At 37.9% G+C, this 26,262-nt stretch overlaps 1 protein-coding gene across 2 annotated transcripts in view; it reads right to left on the bottom strand.

The window, feature by feature from the left end:
* The window catches only part of LOC126334917 (targeting protein for Xklp2 homolog), a 126,011-nt gene that overhangs the window by 17,488 nt on the left and 82,261 nt on the right, over nt 1–26,262 (bottom strand). For both annotated transcript variants that reach the window (XM_049997634.1, XM_049997635.1), the window contains exon 8: nt 15,386–15,538. In XM_049997634.1, the coding sequence (XP_049853591.1) occupies nt 15,386–15,538 (153 nt within the window). The remainder of the gene's footprint in view (nt 1–15,385; nt 15,539–26,262) is intronic.

Raw genomic sequence — 26,262 nt, 5'->3', positions numbered from 1 at the left:
AGCAAGCTCACTGGGTATCAGAGCATTCCCAAGTGCAGAACATGCCAAATAGGGCTTGGCTGCTCCACTGAAGTGTTGCAAGAGCATTAGCATGAAATTTCAATAAAATGTTTGACTTTCTGCCTATACCCCTACCATAACTGACTGCTGCAACCAACCCTGCACAGAAGTAGCTCATTACTCTGGGCCACTTCAGCTTATGACAGAAGAGAGATCTACAATGCCTGCAACCAATATCCATGGATGAGGAAGTTGACTCAACTAAGGCAGGATTGCAGTTTTCTCAACATGTGGTGGTGTGAGTACAGTCTTTTAGTACAACTGTATCATGGAGTCAATGGGTCTTTTGCTACATGTGTAACTGAACTGATAAGCTCATTATGTGGCGAGCAGTCACAGAGTGTTCCATGGGTGTATAAACAGCAATGTTAGTTTCGCAATATGTGTTATGAGCAAGTGGCGCACTTCATTAGATTAGATTAGTTTTTCATTCCGTAGATCCTTGCTGAGGAGATCCTCGTGGATGTGGAACATGTCAATTTTTTTAAGCTGAAATAACAATACTAATAGTATAAATATATACAACACATCATTTGTTTCTATTAAAAAATTCGTCAATGGAGTAGAACGAGTTGGCCACTAGTAAGTCTTTCAGGCTCCTTTTTAACTGATCTTTATTTGTAACTAATTTTTTATGTTTGCTGGCAAATTATTGAAGATGAGTGTTCCTGAGTAGTGGACCCCTTTTTGAATTAAAGTAAGTACTTTTAAGTCTTTGTGCAGTTCATTTTTGTTCCTGGTACTGTATGTATGAACTGAACTGTTTGGTGGAAAAAGAGATATATTACTTAGGACAAATTTCATTCAGGAGTAAATATACTGAGAGGCAGTAGTTAGTATACCCAGTTCTTTGAAGAGGTTTCTACAAGACACTCGTTAGTTTACTCCACAAATAATACGTATTACACGCTTTTGGTCTCTGAAAACTTTTGTTTGACTTGAAGAGTTACCCCAAAATATTATACCCTATGACATTATGGAATGAAAGTAGGCAAAGTATGCAAGCTTTTTCACTTTTATGTCGCCTATGTCTGCTAACACTCGAATTGCAAATACAGATTTGTTAAGGCGTTTCTGCAGTTCTGTGGTATGCTCCTCCCAACTGAATTTATTATCAAGTTGTAATCCCAGGAATTTAAGACTGTCAACCTCTTCTATCTGCTCTTCTTCATACTTTATGCCTATGCTGGGTGGAAACCTCTTACAGGTTCTGAATTGCATGTAGCGAGTCTTTTCAAAGTTTAATGTCAATGAGTTGGCTTTAAACCATTTATTAATATCCATGAAAATATCATCAGCAGATCTTTCTAGAACTACACTCAAAATACTATTTATTGCAATACTTGTGTCATCTGCAAACAAAACGAACTCTGCTTCTGGCAGTGTAACTGATGAGAGATCATTAATGTACACAAAGAAAAAGCAATGGCCCTAAGATGGATCCTTGTAGAACACCACATGTAATTTCTTCCCATTTTGACGATGACTGACGACTTAATTCACTAGTCCCTTGCACTGACACACTTTTTGTTTCCTGTTAGCGAGGTATGACTTGAACCATTTTGCAGCACTGCCCATGACACCATAGAATTCTAATTTATTTAAAAGGATGTTGTGGTTTACACAATCGAATGCCTTTGACAAATCACAGAAAATACCTGCTGCTTGTAACTTGTTATTTAACGAATTAAGTACATTTTCACTGTAGGTGTTAATAGCCTTTTCGATATCGGAACCCTTCAGAAATCCAAACTGTGTTCTTGATAATATGTTATTTGTGGTCAGATGGTTGAGAAGCTGCCTGTACATTATTTTTTCTAAAATTTTTGAGAATGCTGGCAAAAGTGAAATCGGTCTGTAGTTTGATGGCATCTCTTTATCCCCTTTCTTGAATAGAGACTTAACATCTGCATATTTCAGCCAGTCACTAAATGCCCCAGTTATAATTGACTGGTTACACAAGTAACTCAGAATTGTACTAAACTCACAAGAACATGCCTTAATTAACTTCGTTGATATTTCATCGTAACCACTAGAATGCTTTGTTTTTAAAGATTTTATTATGGTAGTTATTTCTTTTGGTGAAGTGAGTGACATGCATGTACCTGAAGCTATTTTGAAAGGCTAGTTTCAGATATTCAAGGGCAATGTTTACTGATCCTGACAATCCCATTCTATCAGTAACGGATATAAAGTACTTGTTAAATAGATTTGCCACACTATGCCCATTGGTTACCAATGTGTCATCTACCCTTAGTGCTATTTGCTCCTGTTCCTTTCTGGTTCTACCAGTCTTCTCTTTCACTATACCCCATATTGTTTTTATTTTGTTCCCTGACATTGCTATCTTCTTCTCATAGTGTATTTGTTTAGATGTCTAAATTACTTTTTAATATTTTACAGTATTCCTTGTATTTAGCTAAATCATCTGCATCGGAGCTATTCTTGGTCGACAGATACATTTTCCTTTTTGTCTTACAGGAAATCTTTATTCCTTGTGTGATCCATGGTTTTATTTTAGACTTCTGTTTAATTTCAGTAACTTTTAGAGGAAAACAGTTTTCAAACATGGTACTGACATTGTTCATGAATATGTTATATTTTTCATTCATGTCATGAGCACTATAAACATCTTTCCAGTTCATATCTTTGAGCAGTTTTCTAAAACACTCAATTTTTGGTTGATTGAATACTCTGCTGTACTCAGATTTAGTAGTCTTGATAATCTGCTTGGAATTTACATCTAAAACAAGGAGCTGTATGCCATGATCTGACAGTCCATTTATTACAGGTTTTATGATATGATTTTGTTCCTTTGATTTGTCTATAAAAATGTTATCAATGGCTGTCCTTGATGATTTAGTGATCCTAGTTGGAAAGTTTACAGTGTGAGTTAGATTGAAAGACAACATTACTAACTGCAGTAAATGTTTACTGGAAGATTGCATTAGAAAATTCACCAGCAATCAAAATTTCTTTGTTTCTTACTGTTAAATAACCCAAAAGAGCTTCTAGATGATTTATGAATAGATTATAATTTCCTTGCAGGTGCTCGGTAAATAGTTACTATTATATAGGATCTGTTATGGAACTCTACTTCTGTTACACATGCTTCTAGATGCTGCTCTAAACAGAATTTATTAATGTCAATGTTCTTGAATTTATGGCAGTTTTTAATAAATGTGGCAACTCCTCCTCCCTCCATATCTACTCTGCAGAAGCAGGAAGCTAGCTTAAATCCTGAAATGTCAAACATATCTATACCAGTGGTCACTTGATGTTCAGAGAGGCAGATTATGTCAATTTGGTTAGATGAATTCATTTCATCGATACAAATGAGTAGTTCATCAACTGATACTGCATACTAATGAGATTATAACTGCTTCAGTGAAGATGAACTGGCTTTTTCTGATTACTTTCTGTTAAACATTGTTTAAATGGAGGCTGTATGCTAAAATCTGACTCCTGTTCATCTGTTTTCTCAAACTGAGTGTGTCTGCCAATCTCTCTTAAAAAGTGTTTTCTATCCCCCTTCCCTATCCTAAAAAAGGCATCCCTCTGACACCTGTGACCACTGGTATTTTACCACTTGTGACAGTGTCCCCCTTAAGTTTCCTGCAATCAAGCCAGACAGTTTTCCCTTCATTGCCTACAGGTATACTGTATAACAGGGTTCCCACTCTTTTGCTGATCTGAAAAGTTTGGACTTGAGGGCCTGTGAAAACACGCATTCTAAAGAGAAAACTAAAAAAGAAGCTGCAAATTTAAAATATTTTTTTAATTTAGCAAAACCAATTAAAAATCACTTTGTGCTACTTTAAAATATGTATTTTGTAATTATATTTTATAGATATACTATACCAATATCTATATATATATTAATTATAATTAAATACTCCAATTTACTTTCACATCTTTCAGCATGGCTTCAATTTTATACTTTATTCCTGTCAATTCATCTTTTTTCCCTTGATTAATCTTCTGAAACTGTTTTATTGGAAAATATATTTTGTATCTGCCACATTTTCAGCTTTATCCCCCAAATCATCAGCACATTTCTCTAGTTCACCAACAGCACCTTATAATCTCCTTTTTTGGTTTTAAATCCTTGTATTTCATCTACAATGGCTTTTCTTTTAGAATCTTGTATTTCAGCTTGCCTCAATTTTTTCTGTTGTTCAATATAAATTGTATATTTTTGCCAGACATTAGCAGCGGATGAACGAAGTTCCTTGCTCACTTCACAAATAGCTATTCTCCAGTACATTTTATGTGTCAGATATTACTCTTTGGGGAATAAATGTTTTGCTTTTCATATTTTCCACTTCTATAAATTAATTTGATGAGAAAACTCTTTCTACATCTGCTTGACCATGAGATAATATCAATAACTTTTTGATGACACTGTGCAGCTTTGATAAATCTGGATTCAAGAACATACTTGAAAGAGATCATATCAGATGATACTTGTTCACTTTGTTATAATCTATAGCAGTACTTCACAATCATTATCTCTAATAACTTTAGCTTTCATAAAGTTTTTTAACACCAATTTCATTTTGGCATAACAATAAAAGTGATTTAATGCTATCTGCCTTGGATCTAAAGAAGATAAACTTTAAACCATTAGTGAGATAGTTTGAGATTTTTCTAGGAATTTTTTAACTAGTGATATCATAAAATTATGAGTAACAGATCTTAAATTAAAGCTATCATTTTCAGAGACTTTCTCAAAAAGTTAATTTTTTGCTTAAAAGCATAAAATAATTTTATTAATTTCCGTATGGATAGATTTATCTGCCAAATCAAATTCTGATAGTTTGCAGAGGTTAGTGTATCTATGCTTTTCTTATTATATGAAAATTTATACAAAGATCAAGAACAAACCACCTGAGATCCTCAGCAAAAGAGATAACATTGGATTACTGTTTTGAAACTTTTCTAAGAATGGGGTTAACATTCTGGCAACAGATAAGGAAAAATTAAGTTTCACAGTTATCAAATTATCTTCAGTAGCTGTTTTGATGTCTCATAAGATTCTGAACCTGGTTTGTTAAACTGCTTCTTCCCCCACACAAAAAACAAAATGTTTCACATCATGCAATATCTCTTATGTACTCTCTGCTGCTGGAATATTTTCAAATCACCTACAGCTACAAAAATTAAATGAAATTTTCTTACTGGTTGAAAGTTTTTAGAAATGCTTCCTATGTGAGGGAGAATCATTGAATAGCCAGTCAAGTACTGTAAACGAAGCATCTAAATTCCACCCTGCCACTTCTTCCTTAAAAGCATTATTCATCATATGCAGACCACAGCTACCTAAATTACACTCCTGTTTAACGAGTTCTCAATTTAAATTTCCTTGAATCATACCAAATAGTTTCCAATTATCAGCTGCTCCATCCACTGAAATCTAAATTAACTTTTATATGTTCAGTTTATTTGTTAGATCATAAAATGCTTTCATAGCATCCTCAGCAGTACAGTGACCTAGGAAAGCAGAAGGCAGATATCGTGTTTCTACTTTATTGATTACATCTACCTGCAACAGATGTGTAAATCCATTTGCTTGGCCTGTGAAGATTTATTTAATGCTTCATCAAAGCACAGTGTGAAACTATCCACACAATTAATTTTATTATGCAGTATATACATAATTAATTTTATTATACAGTGCGTTCATGAAATATGGCGTTACCCCAAAGACGACCAAGTATGCACACTTTGCTGGTCCACATGAAAACTGTTTTGCAATGTCACTGTCTGGAAACATTTGTTGAAAAACACCTGCACACAACTTGTATGAAAAATTATTAGTCATATGTTTTATTGCCCATATTATTGCGGCATCAACACTGAATTTTTAAAAACGTGATTTGATACTGTTGCCACTTGTTCTACTGCTTCATTAATGTTTTTTTTTCTCTTTTTGTTTCAAAACTACAGAATTGGGTGTTTTAGTTCCTCTTTCTTTTTTTTTTTTTTTTAATAATTTTAAGTTCATAGCAGCTGTTTCTTTGGCCATCATTGACATCAAATGTCTCTTACCTAAAAAATAAAATAAAAATGTAACTTTCATTAGCTGCCATATGTATATTCAATTTCATGGAAGGCAAGTTAAATTTGGGAACACATTTACTATTAAGGTCTTAAAAGTTTTATGATACCATCAAATTTCTATTGTACCGTACAACTTCTCAAACCCGAACTCAAGCCAACAATCACATAGTGCAATTAATTACAATGTCCTCTGTGCAGTGCTGCTGAATTGAATTGAACAGTTTGATTTTGGACTGTCCATAAATGAATGTAACAAGATTTATGACACCTCCCCCCCCCCCCCCCCCCCTCCCACTCAACATAAATTTTTACATCGCAGTTTCCAGTTTCATCTGCTAGAGGCGCAGTTCTTGCATCACGTGAACCAACTACATGCTTCTAGGGTCCTGGCTGCTGCTGATCCGTCATATTCCAAGCCCCACCTCAGTAAAATGATCTGCGCCATGCCCTATTTCAGTTTTCCTACCTCAATAACTTCGTACCAAACACTGTGGTCCAAATGCACCCGATGCATCGAAAGAACTCACTTAACTGTGTGTTTTGAGCCATAATTTTAGGCGTAGCAAGTTGTCAAGTGTGGCATCGGAACTCTTAACACATACCCACTGGACAAAGCAATTTGAATGCTGGGACTGCACCTGAGTCCATCATGACGAAGCAATGCATGCTGAAGCTGCATATACAGGGTGATTCACAAAGATATGGAAATATTTTGATATGTCATTCTAGAAGTAAAACTAAAGAAAGAAGGTCGTATAAGAATACGTCTGCAAATGTTAGATACGGAGTTAAGGCTAATAAAACATTTTGCCTGAAATTTAGAGACTTCACTAATACAAAGCCATTGAAAAACTGTACGAGGTTAAAGTAAAGCATGATTTCCAATTGTTTTGTTGTTACTGATCTAGTGAATCTAATAAAACTTGTCCCAGACATTTATTTGCAGTAGTTTTCCAGAACATCCAGAGAAGCAAAGACATAATTTTATAAAATTTTTAATTTTATAACTACTTGGCCGAATTTGTTTCTTTAAATTCCAGACAATTGCACAAAGTTTTTAACAGAACTTGTAGAGAAACTAATTTTGAAAAAATGATGGTAATAAGATTAACTGAAACTGTTTGAATGCGTCAGATAATCTACTTTTAATACCATACCACTCGTGAATTCATGTGAAACCAGAAAAAACAAAGCTCAGAGTTGAGGAGGTTGTACAGTGTGCATACAATTTCACAATACATTCACAATAAATGTTCAAAAATGTCTCCACTGAGTTCAATGCCTTTAGCTGCATGCTTATGAACAGATTTTGCTTCGCATTTCAGTTTCACAGGTTTGTTCTTAATCCCATCTACTGCATTCATAATGTGAGCAAGTAATGCCTCATGTGTATTGACTTTGTCCTCATAAATTATGTCTTTCATTCATACCCATATACAAAAATCCATTGGTATTAAACCAGGCAATTTGGGTGGCCACAGACATGTAGCACCACGACCAATTCATTTCTGGGGAAAATGTTCATTTAACTGTGTAGTAACGGTATTGGTGAAATGTGGAGCCACGACATCATGCTGAAAATACATTTGCAAACTTGTAGCAAGTGGTACATCTTCAAGCAAGCATTTCATCTTGAAGGAATTGTAAGTATGCCTCGCCAGTTAGACATCCTGGGAATATGAAACCCCAATGAAGTGTGTTGGTTATACCACACCACACATTTATGCTAAATCCTGTTGGAAACTGTGTTGCACTGTTCCATGTGGGTTTTCTTCAGACCACACATGCTTGTTATGTAAACTGTTTATACCATCTCGAGTAAACTGTGCCTTGTCAGTATATAATATGTATTTGTGTATCCGTTGATTAGTATTTAACCAGTTGCACAACTACAAGCAAAGAGCAGGATCTCCCAGATGTCAATGATACACTTTTTGTTTGTGGTAAGGATACAGATTATGGTACTTCAGTATCATACCTTAGATTGTGAAATGCATAATCGTTGAGAGATATGTCGTGTACAAGTACCCGGGCTACGTTGAACAGCATCCATAATATCCTCATCATCATCTTACTGATTATGAACGCTAGGTAGAGAACCTGTCTCCCGCAACATTCGAAATACTCTGCTAATGGTTCTAGCACTCATAATCCCCCCGAGTTGGATAACGTACATGATATTCGTTAACTGCTGCCGTTCTCTCTCTCTCTCTCTCTCTCTCTCTCTCTCTCTCTCTCTCTCTCTCTCTCTCTCTCTCTCTCTCTCTCTCTCTGAGAACTGAAGGGAAAAAATCTAGTCTCTTGCAAAAAGAATGAAAATGACCTCTTTAAATGTTCATAATTTTTTTATAATAGGATGACTGGCGTGAGGAATGAGCACTGTTTGCTTGTGCAAACCAGAAAGAATACAGATCAGTATTTTAAAAGAAAACGAGAATGATTTTGCTTACTTTCCATCTGTTACGTTTCTCATCCTATATTGCAAGATTGTTGTCACTTAGAAGCAAATGTAAACAAGCTAGTACCAATCAATCTATGCACAGCGCTGTGCATGGGATATCTTGATACCCTCCTTGTCTACAGAAATATCTATGTTGTTTATAGTCTGAAATTCAAATGATATTTCGGGATCTCTGTTTCTAATCCAGAGTTGTTGAAAGTCCATAATTGGTGAGCATCGAGCAGTTCTGGATTTGGGAGGTTGTTCTCTATTAATTATTTCATCACAAAATTATTCTGCTGTATAGCGTTATTCACTGTAATAAAATAAATATGTATGAAAAATGATGGAAAATATACTTACTGCTCATAGGTAGTTTTAAGACAATTCTACCACCTATCCAAGTGCAAAATCTTTGTTCACACAGTGCAATTTGCTTTGAATTTGTCACCTTATAGTGTAATCCAATTATTGAAATCATCTTTTTTTTTTTTTAAACAAAGAAGATTAAACACACATTTGCCCATTATGGGCTCTTAATGGTAATAACATTCAACAACTGATTCAACAGAGGACATATCAATTCAAATTTTGTTAATCAAAGGTGGTAGACAGAGGAAGATTATGTCCTGACCTTACATGCCTAAATGGAGATCGAAGGCGCCATGGGTGTTAACGTCTATTCATTCTTGGCTGTCGTTGCCGTATAATCCACAGCGCCTCTGCGTACTATGTGGCAACTACTGCCAATAAAGAATAAGCACTTATCCTCTAGCATCTTCAATCTGTTATGCAAGTGACGCCAGGGCTGAGTCTCACATAGGCACCCAACGCTCGTCACTATTGATCCCAAAGATCATTAGAAAAACATTTTCCATTATGGAACTTTGGAATTTTTACTAAAAGGCAGTAGCACTCAACAAAATCTGCGTTAAATAACTAAAAAAGTGTTAGCCCACAGGGTATTGACTAGAAGGACTGAATGGAAAGGCAATGCACGATTCAGTAGAACATTTATTCTTCTCATCACACAGAAAATCTGTTGATTATGGATGAAGACACATGCCATCCTTACTTACCCAAATCTAGCAGCAGTAGCTACACAAAGAACCACTGTGAATGGGCAAAAGGAATGCAACGTCTTGCATACCAGAAATTCGCTGTTCAATTACGCAAGCCCTCTACAGTTTTGCACGGAAAGAAGGTGGCTCATTCTTCGTGTAATGTAGGCATGTTTCATTGACTTTTGTGTAGTCTGTCCTATGTTCCCCATTGTAGCCATTTGCCAAAGTCAGTGATCTAATAGTAGTGGATGTTTGGTATCGCTGAGTTACGAAAGCCTGAATTTAATTTCACATGTTTTGCTACAAAAAAGTCTGATACCACATCTGGCGCTCACCGTGCATAAACCCTTGTTACAATCGTGAGTACTATGTATCATAGATGCTGTATGGTATGAAGTGCACTCATCCGAGGGTTGCTAACACTGGCCCTTTCACTGCAACTGTTCATATATCCCATTCTCCCCCCACACTGCCTTCTTTCTGTAGCCAAATTGTATGTGGGCAGTAACCCTATGCTTTCCTTCATGGCTGTTGTCTCACACACGAGTGATTATTAAAAGGTTTTAATACAATTTTTCGAGCCTTAAACTTTAAAATATCGCCTTTTTTTAGGGTCCCCTACAAAGGATTTTGAAAATTATGGCCTTTTTAAGGTGCATGGGAACCCTGTAACTACGTATTAACCAAATATAGTGATTCAGGAGCTGAGGCTGAGTGCTGTGAAGAGGTATTCATTGTATTAACAGTGGAAAGCAATAATTATTAGCAGCCACTCAGGCACTATAATTAAGTTACAGTGAGAAGTAGTATGATAGTATTATGTGTAAGCATCCTTGTCGTTTGTGTTACTATAATTGGCAAAGAGTAATCATGTTGTGGTCATTAACACAGGGAGCAAGCTTTTTGATTTCACAGTATAGTACCATAGGTATTGAAAATTGTAAATAACAGCTCACCCACAGTAATTCACAAGCTGTAAGCAGCCGGCGTGCTTCAAGAAGTGAGCTTGACACTTGTAGTAACAGAGCTGTTTATGCTTTGTGAATTTGGCTAAGTTGAACATGGCAATACTGTCAACACAGTGGAAAGATCGAGCACATGCAGAAGATGTCAAATGGTTCCTGCACTGTTGGATAACGGATTTGTTATTCCATACAAGGCAGCAAGCAGTGTCAGCACAGCAAATGGGTTTCCAACCTGTATAAGAAACAGTCAAATTTCAGAAGAAGTAGTCACTAATCAGCAGTGCTATGATGACAAGAGGACTACGCCAAGAATCAGAGCGGGATGCGACAGCAGCCAGCAGCCACGAAAATGGGTCACCACCACCACCACCACCACCACCACCACCACCACCACCACCACCACCACCACCTTCTAGCACAAAGTCCTCCTTCCAGGACTTGGCATCTTCCTACTGGTAAGTTGCCATCAGCTTCACTTGAGTACTGACCAGACTTTGGAGGCTATCATTGCCTGCAAGTATTCTGGCAACCCTCCACGCCACTGATGCCTTCAGCGAGCAGCTAAGCTGGATCTACAGGGTGCATGCTCTGAAGAACAGGCTCCGTGGATGGCATCATTCCTGACTGGAGATGTGATGGCTGGCTATTGGACCACCACAATGCACCATGAGCCATCCATGCCAAGTGCCAAAGGGGGCCGCCATGCCACAAGTGTAGTAGCACGTAATCTCAAAAAAGTTTTGACCTTTCAAGGTTGTTTCACACCCACAACCCAACTCTGCACGAAAGTGGCTCGTCACCCCAGTACATTTTATATTGCTTAAATTTTTTATTTATTTTGGAAGTCTATGCAGCACTAATAAAAGAAAATTGAAAATTATTTTCCATCACAGATATTTACTAAAATTTTCATCTTCACTGAAAATACTAAAGTACCCTACCTTATCTTCCATTCTGAAGCACAGTGAACAACCAGGTACTTCTCCAAACACACTATAGAATGAAGCTAATCAGAAAAAAAATGTTTTTGTAGGAGGAAAATAATACCATGGATGACGTGGATGTAGCAAATTTCAAGAGGTGACATCTCCCTGAAAAGAACTCTTCCAGAGCACCTTCTTTTTCCCCACTGAGGACATTACAGATGGTAGCAAAAGCCAAGCATGATTTTTGCCAAAATAGTGTAAAACTTACTCATTGCATTGTGCTCAATATTTCCACTAGTGCCAGTCAGCTTGTATTTGACATTCGCATCAACTGCTAACGCCTTCTGAACAATTGTAATTCTTTAATGCTGCTGCCAAGAAAGCTGAAGTTGCTGTACATACACATAACAGCATTTTCAATTTTACACCGAAGAGCCAAAGAAATTAATACATCTGCCTAATATCGTGTAGGGTCCCGGTGACATGCTGAAGTGCCAAAACATGACATGGTATGGACTTTACTAATGTCTGAAGTACTGCAGGAGGGAACCGACAGTTTGAATCACACAGGGCTGTCCATAAATCTGTATGAGTATGAGGGGATGGAGATCTCTTCTGAACAGCAGTTTGCAAGGCATAGCAAGCATGTCCAATACTGTTCATGTCTGCAGACAGCATAAGTGTTTAAACTCAGAAGAGTGTCCCTGGAGCCACTCTGTAGCAGTTCTGGATGTGTGGGGTGTTGCATTGTCCTGCTGGAATTGCCCAAGTTTGTTGGAATGCGATATGGACATGAAGTATGCAGGCGATCAGACAGGATGCTTATGTATGTGTCACCTGTCAGAGCCGTATCTAGACATATCAGGGGTCCCATGTACATGCCCCACACTATTACATAGCCTCCATCAGCTTGAACAGTCCCCTGCTGATATGCAGGCTCCATGGATTCATGAGGTTGTCTCCATACCCATACACATTTACTGCTTGATGCAATTTGGAAGGGAAAAAAAAAAAAGAGGCTCGTCCAACCAAGCAACATGTTTCCAGTCATCAACTGTCCAATGTTAGAGTTGATGGGCCCAGACAAGGTATAAATCTTTGTGTCGTACAGTCATTAAGCGTACAGGAGTGGGTCTTCAGTTCCGAAAGCCCATATACATGATGTTTTGTTGAATGATTCGCATGCTGAAACTTGTTGACCCCGCATTGAAATCTGCGATAATCTAGGGGGAGGGTTGCAATTCTGTCACGTTGAACGATTCGCTCCAGTTGTCATTGGTCCCGTTCTTGCGGGATCTTTTTCTGGCCACAGCGACATTGGAGATTTGATGTTTTACCGGATTCCTGATATTCACAGTACATTTATGAAATGGTCGTACGGGAAAATCCCCACTTCATCGCTACTTCGTAGATGCTGTGTCCCATCGCTCGTGCACTGCCTATAACACCACATTCAAACTCACTTAAATCTTGATAACTTGCCAATGTAGCAGCAGTAACAGATTTAACAACTGCGCCAGACACTTGTTGTCTTATATAGGAATTGCCAACTGCAGCACTGCATTCTGCCAAGTTTCCATACATCTGTATTTGAATATGCATGCCTGTACCTGTTTCTTTGGCACTTCAATGCAGCTTCAGCGCAAGTGTTTTGTGCCTCTTGTACTGAAACTTAAGACTGTTGGAAATGTTTTAGCAACAGATTTCATGGCTATAGAATGTTCAATATGAAAACTACCAGCTTCTATTCATGTACGCCACATTGTTGGGAAAGGCTCTGGTGGCATGCTAGGATCAGCAGCAATTCTGTACAAAGCAACACAGTGTTGGGCTTTTCTGGGTAGATGCTGCACACTAAACCTTGCACTGCAACATTACCAGGGAAGACAGCTGTAATGGATTAAATATGGACAGCATATGCACACGGCAGTTGCCACCTCCAGCAAATAGGCCGCATATTCTGAATATGTACCAAGAACTTTTTCTTCCTCGATTCCTACAGGTAACAGCACTTTACAACTGTCAAAGACAAAATAAGCTATTGTCGAATGGACAGCTGCACAACCTGTCATTTTCAAGGCACAAATGCAGTAAGGAAGCACTGTGCAAGAGAATTTAATAGCTCGATATGCAGACCATATTCTCTCTCTCTCTCTCTCTCTCTCTCTCTCTCTCTCTGTGTCTCTCTCTCTGTGTGTGTGTGTGTGTGTGTGTGTGTGTGTGTGTGTGTGTGTGTGTGTGTGTGTGTGTGTGTGTGTGTGCGCGCGTACGTGCGTGCGCCACCACACAACCAAAGGCAACCAATGCAAGATGATCTAGTAAATGAAGGTTGAGGTAGCATTAACTCTGTCTCTGTTTTTTGACAAGGAAAACAGCAGGATCCCACAAAGAATTTATGCAAAACACTCCATCTGTATTTATAAGGCCACTTGCTAAATTAATTTCAACTGCTTTCTAATAACACTATCCCAATAGTGGGAAGTGGATGCCAGAATCTCCATGTTGTTATATTCCATGGAATGACCAGTACCAAAACAATGTTCTGAAATAGCAGAGTTGCTCAACTGTTGTAAGCGAGTGTGACACTTGCGCTCAGTGCACCAGTCTTCCATCACCCTAAAGGCCTAATCAATGTATGACACACCACAGCCTCAAAGAACATGATACACACTCAGCTTACCAAACCAGGATCATTGTTTACAGATCCCAAAATGGTCCAAATCTACAGTGGTCATAAAACACATTTTACATCAAATTTCTGCAAAATATGACCAAGAATGTTGGTAATGTTTCCTGCATAAGGCAAAAAGACTGAATACTTTGGTGCCACCTCGATAGTATCGTCACTCACGTGGTCCACAGTCGGTTGATAGCGCAGTGCACATCTGATATGACTTTCGCTAAACTATCTGACTCCAAGATGGGCTAACTCAGCTGACAAACTTCAAATTTTTCTGAATGCCTGGCAGTGAAAGAATGAAATTCCCCATCAGACTGCAGCCACGAAGCACTGTGCACCGAATCCCATGAAACCACCAAACTTTTTGAAGCAATTATTAAATAAAGCTGAAATAATTCCTACTGTGAGAAGCAAAAATTCATTTGGGGAGTTTGGAGTCTTTTGCATATGCATCGATAACATTTGCTTCTTAGAAACTTAAGACACCAGCACTGCTTTGTTCCTTGTGTGCACAACATTACAATACGCATGTGTTGCTGGAGCTGGGTCATCACATAGCATCTGTTTATTGCAAGCTCGACAGAGAACAACCTCTCTATCAGCAGTAAAAAGTGTCATCTATCTTAACCCAAGTTCTTAATTTAGGTGGTAATTTTGATGCAACAGGAGCCATCATGAACACACAGAGTTTTCAACTGTTAGGAAGTATTTGGGAAGTTTTTCTTGACACACAATCTCCCAAGCCCCACTGTCTGTCTAAAGGGGAGCACACGAAGCCCTCTACTACACACAATAATAGATACTACAATGCTACACACTGTACTGTAATTTTATCTCAAATGCTTTTGAGCACTAAAGGATACAGTGAGATAACAATATACACCGATACAGCAGGTATCTTAATCCAAGGTATGCAATTTCACACGATCAAGGTTTTACCTGTAAACTGACAGTTTTATCTTTAACATACGATGTGAAATAAATCTTTTTTTCCTGCACTAATGTACCAGGTTTTTATCCTGTATTGACTCACTGAAGACAAATTATGCTAACAATGAATGGAGGAGTTAGTGAACAGTGAAATTTCTGACAAGACCATGCACAGTTCCTACGAAATAATATTTTTGCATTGATTAACATTCACTCTACCTCTGTTACGATTTATTTTATGAATATTTTCTACTTACCTGTCTTATTTTTTCTTCTTTCTGCTGCTGTCGCATTCTGTCCCTCTCTTCAAATGTGAATGGTGCAGGTACTGTTACACGCTTTATAGGTGTTGCTTTCTTTACACCCTTCTGCTCCATATCCTTGTTAGCTACTGCTTCTGCAACTTTTTTCTAGTAAGAAAGAGACAAGTTTTGTGAATGTAGAAATGACATAAAACACCATCAACTGCTATCTGGGTTATTTCTTAATGTGTGAACAGTTTCAGTCAAAGACTATCACCCAACACCTGTTGTACACATTTTATAGGTACAGGAAAATTTCACTTGAAAAGGATGTTTCAAAGTTATTGTAAAAATATAACAACATATATAGATTTTTGATAGCAGCATGGCAAAATACAGATAGTACTTGAAAAATAGCAAACTGGGGTTAATTCTCCTGTTATTATTCTACTCCTCTGAAGTAACTAATCTTTTCTTCCTCACATTTTATTAGACTACCTATACACATAGTTAATATGCAGTGTGTACATAAAATATTTCCCAACAACACTTTTTTCTGTTGGTACACTGTGTGTCTTGTTTTATTTACTCAACATTAATGATTATGTTACACTATGTGATCAAAAGTATCCGGACTCCCCCAAAAACATATGTTTTTCATATTAGGTGAATTGTGCTACCATCTACTGGCAAGTACTCCATATCAGCGACCTCAGTAGTCATTAGACATCATGAGTTCAGAATGGGGCACTCCGCGGAACACACAGACTTCAAAAGTGTTCTGATGATTGGGTGTCACTTGTGTCACACATCTGTGTGCAAGATTTCCACACTCCTAAAGATCCCTAGGTACACTGGTAAACGCCAAACGATGCCTTGCTTGGTGTAAGGAGAGTAAACATTGGCCGACTGAACAGTGGAAAAACGTTGTGTGGTGTGACGAATCACGGTACACAATGTGGCAATCCGATGCCAGGGTGTGGGTATGGCGAATGACAGGTGAAAGTCATCTGCCAGCATGTGTAGTGTCAACAGTAAAATTTAAAGGTGGTGTTGTTATGGTGTGGTCACTTTTTCACAGAGGGGTCTTTGCACCCCTTGTTGTTTTGCATGGCACTATCACAGCACAGGCCTGCATTGATGTTTTAAGCACCTTCTTGCTTCCCACTGTTTAAGAGCAATTCAGGGATGGCCACGAAGTTTTAAATCATTTACAGCCAAGTGTCCGGATACTTTTGATCACATAACATATCATTTTCATAATTCTGTTTGTCACTCATGACAAAAAAGTAGTAGTTTAAAGTTACTGTTCTCATTAAAAAGCTATTTTGAATTTTTTTTTTAAACAATGGAGAATGTGCCGCTACTGACAATCTGTTTGATTAATATACTGTACAACTGTTGCTACTATTGAGGGTTTTTTTTTTTTTTTTTAAGGAAATGTTGTGCACTGCGTATAAACAATTATATCAAAGTTCAAATCACAGGGAATTAACACTTACTTTCACAACTACTTTACAGCACTACTTCTAACCCTGAGTATCATTCATCTGCATGGTCAGCAAAAGTAAAACATTTGCTACCGGGAATAATTATTTCTTATTAACTTTTCGTAACAAACAAATAATTAGAGGGGGAAAAAAGAAAACCTGTCAAATTCAGGCTAAATTTTTTCTTCTTTATTTCAGGTTTCTTTGATCCCACGAGGCACAACATGGTGACAGAGCGTGACCTCCAAAAGAGAGGTTGTCCCACACCACTGGAATGTATCTCACACCACAGAAGAAGAAATGCCTGGCAAAATAATGAACGAAGACAACTTTGACTTCAGCAAAATCAAATCAATGTTCCATGGCAACAATTAGTGCAAGGCACCGACTTTACATCACCAACTTCACCTACATCAGAATATCAGTGCAAGAAGACAACTACAATAGGTTCCAAAAACATACTATTCTGCATATCTATTCCCTGAACACAATTAATTTCTAACACATAGTGGTGGTAATACAGTCAGAATGTGTGAACACTGCTCTACAAGGTCTTCTGCAGGGGAGTTCAGTGACAATTCAGTTACCATGTGTTGCCAGTTGAAAAAGCTTAACTTAGAGCCGATTAAAGTTAGTGAAGAGCCTTAAAACCGCATAGAGCAGAATAATGACTATACTAGCAGGTATTATAATAAGAACTACCTATAAAATACTAGACAGGCTAACAATGCTCTGGCATTTGCTTCAGTTCAGTTTAACTTCGCTGATATTCCTGTCAGTGGCTCACATTGTTTTAGGTGTATCACATGGTAGGAAGACTGCAACTTCCTGCAAGAGCTGCACTAACTTATGCTGGCTCTTCACTTTAGATTTTGATACTAAATTGCAAAACTGTATTGAGATAAAGCCAACAGAAGCAGTTGCAAGGAAATAGTGGTTCCATTGCAAGCAATACTTGATACAATTAATCTTAATGCACAGTTATTGAACTATGTAAAAGATGTAGCTGAAAACATTTGATTTTCAAATACAATTCTCTACTAGCAACACTTTTTCATCCTGGAACATCAAATGTGCCTGCAGTCTGTGAGGTGGATGCTGTCTTACCACTGATCATTGAATGTCACCAGGCAATTTTGATTTTGTCACCTATTCTAAAAGAACTTGCTACAGTACCTTACTTTAACATCGATTTTTTACAATAAGACTAACATTTGTTATTACTTCTAAAAATATAATACCTTTTACTGTATTGACCTAATTTATCCATTACTACAGAGTGTCTCACAAAAGACGCCATGGGGGGGTCTACAGGTCGTGTGGCACGACCATCAGCCGCCGCTGCTCCTGACTCTCTGACACTCATCTGCCGGTAGTGGGCTGCACCCATGCTTCTGAGTTATGCATAAACAACATTGACAGTTGATTAACTTAAGCTTACCTTTATTTGCAGTATGTACTCAAAATGATGTCCCTCTATGGTAAGAGCAGCCCCACATCATCTTAACACTTTAGCAAAACCATTCAACGAATTTTGGCTCCCGAAATCTAGGAAATGACTAGCCGAACCCTATCTCCCAACCCTTCGAGCGTGTGGTGATTGGCTGCACAAACCTTGTCTTTTAACATTCACCAAAGATAAAATCACACAGATTTAGATTTGGAGAATGAGGCAGCCAGTCAACTATCTTTTCATGAAAACCACTTGTATTACTGTCACAGCACTGGCGATGTGTGGTCTTACATTTTCCTACATGAAATAAACAAACATCTTTCATTAGTTGTTAGGTCTTTGAAAGAAGGCTGGAGTACATTCTTCACGTAACTGCTAGAACATATTGTTTCATTGAAAAAGATGGGTCCAATAAGTTGTCATACACTAATTGCATACCACACTCCCATTTTCACATCATGCAGAGGTAGTTGTTATAATTCATGAAGATTTTCAGAGCTCCAGCGTCAAATGTTCTGAGAATTTACGTATCCTGACAAATGCAGCCATGCTTCATCAGAAACAAAAGCACTTTAGGATCAACTTCCCTATTGTGCACACAGTGACAGTCCATTGCAGTAACAACATCAAGCAACAGTACCTAAGGTTCTCCGTTGATACACTACGTTACACATTATTTTGTACGTTTTCAGCTTCAGTCTATGTACAGATCTGTGAACAGATGCTGTTGACACACAAGTCTGAACTGCCAAATGCTTCCGAGATCTTCTCAGACTTCTTTCGAAGGCTTTCCCAATCTCGCCTAATTTATTTTTGGTCAAAACACTAGATTCTCTAGGGCTTCATTTGTCTAACACAGATACAGACACTGTAAATTTCTTCATTAATACACACATCGTCGAATCATGGGGGACATGCACATTGGGAAATTTTCATATTAATGCAAGCTGACATTCCACAAACGATTCTGTTTTTGAATGGTTCAACACAGAACACACTTGTTGATCCTTTGTATATACCATACTGAATGGAAACTCGACAGGAAATTCAAAACACCTGAACACTCAGTCGCACAGTATACAAAACATGAACACAGTGTCCGAGGACCACGCCCAGCGACATACAGGCAGGGAAAGCTCCGGACTTGGTACAGTTGCAATAATGACATCAAGCAATGACATTTGAAGCTATTTAACTAGATAAAAAACTCAAAATAAAACACCAGTACACACAGTCGCACAGTGTAAGGGGCACACACAAAGTATTGGTGCCTGAGAACCAAGATAGCAACAACCGTCAGACGCAATGGCATCAGTCGGCAAACGCAATGCGTGACCCATAGACCCCCACTGAGCATCTTTCGTGAGACACCCTTTATATTACCTGTTGGTGACTGATCAGGATAGAGTGCAAATTATTTAGAAAGATCAACTAGTATTTCATGTATTTTTCTCGTCCATGTGCTAGTCTACTGTCTGCAGATAATAATAGCGCATTTACTTTTGCTTAAGATATTAAATATAAGAAAGCATCAGAAAGTAATTACAACAGTGGGCTGTATAAAAGTTATTGTGAACTAATAGATAATTTAAAGATGACTGACATCACTCGTCAGAAAGCCCCAGTTTCATTCATTGCGGTAACAAAATTGATTTTCTCAGAATTTATATTCATAATTAAAGTTTGACGACATCCAAATTTAAGTTTGAGATTTAAACCATTGTGCCTGTTAGATCGCAGGATTTGGATTTGATATTATACTTTTGTTACCCTGATTTTTCTAATCTTGATAATACTATCAGTTATTTTATTAAATCACTAACAATCTGCATAAATTGGCAAAATTTTGAACTTTAAAAGACAGCAAGGAATTCACTGCAGGCACACGCAGAGTGCTAATCAAATTTTACTGTGAACTTTTATACTTTTAACCAGCTATCTTTTAGTTAAAGCAAATCATTAAACTCCCACCCTGCCATTGTACAAACTAAGATGTAATATCCAAGACCATTTATACCAGTTTATATGTACCACCCCTGTACCCAAAAATCCTCAGTCCTAGCCAAATCAGCTCATGGCTCAATCTTCTCTCTGAAAGTGTAGTTCACATCAGACAGATAAGTGTATTAGTATCCCCAGGTAATATTCATATAAGTAACATCGATGTATGAAAAAGTATGGACTCAGTACTATGCGTAATGACACCTTGCATTAAAGCATATGAACACACTGTACGATTCTGTGCACAAGTTGAACACAGTAATACCTCCATTTCATGCACATCAATGAGCATTCGCAACTCACTCTGAGTGGCAAAGGGTGTTGTAGCCCGCATGGGCCTAACATATAACATTTCTATTGTCAGTAATAGGACATATATGTTTATAAACTACTCATGTGATGTGTGATTTTTGGTGAACTACATTTTGAATGAAATTCTATGCCCACTGTCTTAATGTTTCAACTTCAGTTAGTTGAAACCAATATAACTGTATTGAGATTGAGATCAGTGATTACAAAGCAGTATTATGTGTAAATGAATTGAGTAAAGACACTAGTAAGGAACTAGTTAAATGAACTACCACTGAGTGTTACATGAAGATTTAAGGGTGGTTTTCTTGGCTGTTTAATACTGTCTGCATGAAAACTGACAGTCCTGTTTTTTATGAAGGCTACTGGTGAAGTGGTTAAGTAAAATTCTTTCAGTTGCTAAAGACTAGTCATCATTTGAAAGCATGTTGAGAACAATACATATGTATACTAATGACTCTGAAAGGTTCTGTGTCACCAAATACATTGCCGTGCAGACTACACATATTTAAATAACACACAAGCATCATTGTGTAATTTGAATTACGTTTGCAACTGACATAGGTTTGATTAAAACAAAGTTTATCATATCTAGGTTTCTTAAGTCAATGTTTTTTTACATACAGTAACTAAAGGCAGCACACCTAGTTAAGTGGCCCTCATATATTCAATAATACTGTCAAACCATCAACATATTGACCGTTCGATAGAGTAAGAAATATTGACAACCAGTACTGATGGACCTCGAAATATTCTCAGTATTGGCAGTTTGACAATATTATACATTCAGATGTTGACAGAGCTTCATAAACAAGCCACAGTGTTAGTGTGTATTGTTTATGTTTTAAACTTGCCTTCGTGAATATCATACCTCAGACTCCATTTTTTTAAAAGTAGTCTTACCAGACAATTGTAACAGATCTATGCAAGGGTAATCGTATATACAACTTCAGGATGGTCAATGGAGAACTCCCTCTGACACTGCTTACTTTATTAATTTGAAAATGTAGTATACGTTGATGAATTACATAGCAGTTTGGAGACACCTCCTACATTTCGAAGAATACATCAGAGAGAATTATCATATCTGCAATGACTAAGAGGTGTGTGTGTGTGTGTGTGTGTGTGAGAGAGAGAGAGAGAGAGAGAGAGAGAGAGAGAGAGAGAGAGAGAGAGAGAGAGAGAGAGAGTGTGCGCGCGCGTGTCAGAAAATATATTGGGAGAGTGTCAACCTCTTAACCTTGTAAAACTGACATTATTTATGGTGGTTCATTGCTTGCTTCAATATACTGAAGGTTCAACAACTAGTAATGTCAATAAATATAGAATGTGTGCATGAAACTTTAGCATTTGACACAAAGTCCACAGCTTAGGTCAAATGTTGACATTACAACCAAACTAAATCTTGAAAAATGTATGTCCAACTGTGGTTAACTAGAGAAAAATCACAAGTTCAACACTTATTATCGAAATTTAAACTTCCTCTCAAGGTAACTCACAAAAATTTGTAAACCCAAGCTTGTTTTCACACAGTAATACAACTTTTTACTACCTGGTAGCTGGAGAAATTTATATTTCAGTACTGGACCCAAAAATATCAGATTCCAAATTTGATTCACAAATAACTTCGAAGTTCCACACATGTTCTCAGTGATAATCCCATGTCCCTAACTGCCACAAGAAATTATCGAAGTTCACAGTGCTGTTCTGTGATAGATCTTTCCACTACCAAGGCTCTACACTACATGAGCCAAAGCCAAGATGGCCACCAGCTTCTGTAACTTCCACTGTCATGGTATATTTTGTGAAACACATTAATCATACATGTCACACAGTAATCTAGAGTAAAATTTTTCAGCTTTACAATGCTGTCATCAGCATTTATATGGCTTTACTAGTTCTGGGTATACAAGTGGCATTCAATAAGTAATGCAACAGTTTTCCTCAGCCAATTTTGGTTGGAAAAAAATCAGAATTTGCTACAGGACATTGTGGAATATTTCCGCTTCAGCCTCTATAGTTTCATCGTGTTCCGATAGGTGGCAGCACTATACGTAGCCTTCAAAATGGCATCTGTAACAGGGGTGTGTTCAAGCAGAGAGCTGCCATTGAATTTCTTTTGGCAGAAAACCAGAGCATCGCAGGTATTCATGGGTGTTTGCAGAATGCCTACAGAGAGCTAGTAGTGAAGACAAGCATTGTGAGCCACTGAGTGAGGCTTCTGTCATTGCTGCAATGAGGTCATACATGTTGGAGTGTGTGGACAAACTCATTTGATGTGATCAAAAGAACACGATCAAACACATCACTCCACAACTGGATGTGTCTGTCAGTGTTGCCAATAATCCCATCCACCAATTATGGCACCCAAAGGTTTGTGTCCACTAGGTTCCTTGCCATCTAACAGAAAACCGTACAGAGCAATGAAAGATCATCTGAGCAGAACTGCTTGCACATTACGAGGCTGATCATCACAGTTTTTTTGTCGATCATTGTCACAGGTGATGAAACGTAGTTTCATCCTGCTGAACCAGAAAAAAGACAGCAATCCACACCACCTCTCTTATGAAAGAAAAGTTCAAAATCATACCCTCAGCCAGTAAAATCATGGTGATGGTCTTCTAGAACACTGAAGGGCTTACTCTGATGTCTTCCCTCATGGTGAAATGACCAACTCTGAAGTGTTCTGTGTTGCCCTCAGGAAACTGAAGAAAACTTCAGTGTGCTCATTGCCACAAAAGTGCAAATGACAACACAAGGCCTCACACAAGTCTATGCATCTGAGAGGGGCTCACAAAACTTCACTGGACTCTTCTTCCTTATCCACCATACAGCCTGGATCTCACACCTTCCGACTTCCATCCGTTTGGTTCAATGAAGGATACACTAAGGGATGCAACAAGACGTTGGTTCCAACGGCAATCAGTAGAGTGGTACCATGCAGGCTATCCAAGTATGGTGTAAGTCCATTGCATTGAACAGATATGTTGAAAAATAGGGTTTTGTAGCCCAAAGTGGAATAATGTGGTATTTTTGAATCCAAAATCTAACCATCCTGATTTCAGTAGGGGGGAAAAAAAAGAAAGGAAGTGTTACCATTTTTATCAGTGTATATCTAGGATATACAAATTTGTTACTAAATGATTAAAAACTATTAAATAATCAAAGTTTTTTGAAAGCTATCTTAGCCTAATTTAGCATACTTCTATTATTTTTATTTATCAACAAATTATTTCCCTCAAATTCAGGTTTTTATACCACGGAATGCACATTCCCGCTTACAAATCAATTTCTATTAAAGTTACAAAGATTCTGATATCATGCTTTGACAGAATTCCTTTAACTGTAGCTATTGAGACATGGTTTGTAAAAATTGCTGAATGTGTTAAAGAGTTATTAATTTTTACAGTTCATGAATCCTAATGAAACTCTGATCCTGAAATACCTTAAAAAATACTTCTTAATTCTCTCCTTACAATGGTATATTTGTGCATTTCTTCGCTGTCCTAGATCAGATTTTACTGATTTTCGGTAACTTCAGTGATCATTACATTATCTCTCTTCTGCCACAAGGTGGCCTCACACCATTGTGCACTCCTAACAGCTGCTGGCCTTAGTTTGTTAGCAACAGAAATGCAAGCTCACTACCTGCTGGCTTTCTGATAGTCTGCACTTTCAGATGCTCTATTTCCATCAAATGTGGACTCCAAATTTTTGTTGTCAGCTATGGAGACCAGATCAAAGGCGACTGAACCCTTGCTACCCCCTCGTTCTTGCTGTATACCTGTATCCAGCCAGACTAGAGTGGCCGTGCCGTCTCCTCTAGAGATGGGCAATTCATTCCTGATCTGATTCAAAGAGCCAGATCCTTCTTGGATAAAAGGAGCAGTAGCTTGTTTGGTCCATAACGTCTGATGACACTAGCAAGCAGAGCAAGGATTCATCAATAGGCTGCAACAGCAGCATCCAAAGTCACATGCTGAAGGAAACCTTTCCCAAGCTACAAACAAATGTTACGTAAACCAAGCGCACATATATATTTACTTATCTTTCTAATTTTTGCAGATTTTCTAAGAGATGAGAAAAATAGGAAATCAAGAAAGATCATATCCTAAGAGCCCTGCACTAACACAAAAGACACTTTACCACCTTATAGATGGTGTAAAGTGTAACTTACCAACAATGGTGTAGAGGAAGTTGAGATAAACAATTTTAGTTAAGTCACTTGTGGTCAATCAAGTTGGAAAACTACCTCAAGTTGACCAACAAAAACTATCTAAGCTACAGAGCTTGTGCCTAGTGCAAGATTTCCAATATTCTCTCATTCTCTTCATGCAAATTATTAGACCTAAAGAAAAAATGAACAGACTCTTTTTTGTAAAAAGAGTAACGCAGTTTCATTTTGCACAGGGATGCATTTTAAAAGAGGGCACATTTTTCACGTTATTCAAGAAAAGCTTACAAAAGTTACCACTACACAAATTATTTCCCATATTCGATGTTTTATTGTCTCCATCGCCTGGTTACTATGCCATCAGCTTGTTCATGCATTTTCAAATTGCAAATTTGATATTAATGTAAGCTTTACCTCACAGTTTTGTGAATTTTAGCAGCATAAAATTAATGATTAACCATTCTGTTTGTCTGGCCTTCTTGCTATGAAATTACTGTGCTTGTAAGGGTGATGTTTAGTTCGAACTGCAAACATAAATAGTATCTACATAATGTTTCTGAATGTCTTCTTTTGTTAACCCTAAATAACAGTTTAAATTAATATTAGTAACAAGATAGCCAATGAAGCCCCACAGCCATCGAGACATGCCTCAGAGAAGCTGGAAAGTTGCACATAGGTATTTTGTGCCTGAAGTGTTTTCACTGAACAGCAAAGCAGTAGCACTTTGTGCTTAATACTTGTGAATAGTATCCTTAGTTTACTGTTTGCTCTCTTGTAGGCACCAAAACATGATGCGGGTCATCCACATTTGGCTCTAACACAACAGTTGGTGGAGGACATACTGAATGTTCAAAGAGGACTCAACCACCAGCACTTAGCAGGTGGCACAGGTGCTGCATACGGGTAAAAGTGCCTTGAGGAATGTTGTCCATGAGCATCGGCTACACCCATACCATCTGCAGAAAGTTCAGGGATTACAGGAGAAGAACTACCCACTAAGGGTACTGTTTGCACAGTGGAATTATTGCACATTTACTAGAGACAACATATTAAACTGTCAAAACATGCATGTTTGAGTGGACTAAAATCTGTGTGCACAGGTGATTCAAAATCACCAATACGGGGTCAGTATTTACATCTGGCCGGGATAATTGGTGACAATATGATTGAGCCACACCTCCCGCCACACTGAGTAACAGGACCAAACTACCTCACATTAAGAGTTGTTTTGCCTACCCTATTGAATGTTGTGCCATTAAGTGTTCGAATGGACATGTGGCTGTATCACAACGGAGCTCCAGCACAATTCAATGTCGATGTGCGAGATCACCTCAAAGTTTCATATCACAATCAATGGACTGGTACGGCTGGATCAGTTCCAGAGCCAGCACGGTCACCAGATCCGACACCTCTCAACTATTTCCTGTGGGATAGTACGAAGAGGATGGTGTTTGGCACACCTGTC

Source organism: Schistocerca gregaria, chromosome 2, assembly GCF_023897955.1.
Source record: "Schistocerca gregaria isolate iqSchGreg1 chromosome 2, iqSchGreg1.2, whole genome shotgun sequence".
Taxonomy (NCBI): domain Eukaryota; kingdom Metazoa; phylum Arthropoda; class Insecta; order Orthoptera; family Acrididae; genus Schistocerca; species Schistocerca gregaria.
Note: the sequence above shows the minus strand (reverse complement) of the source record. Positions and strands in the feature narration are given on the sequence as shown.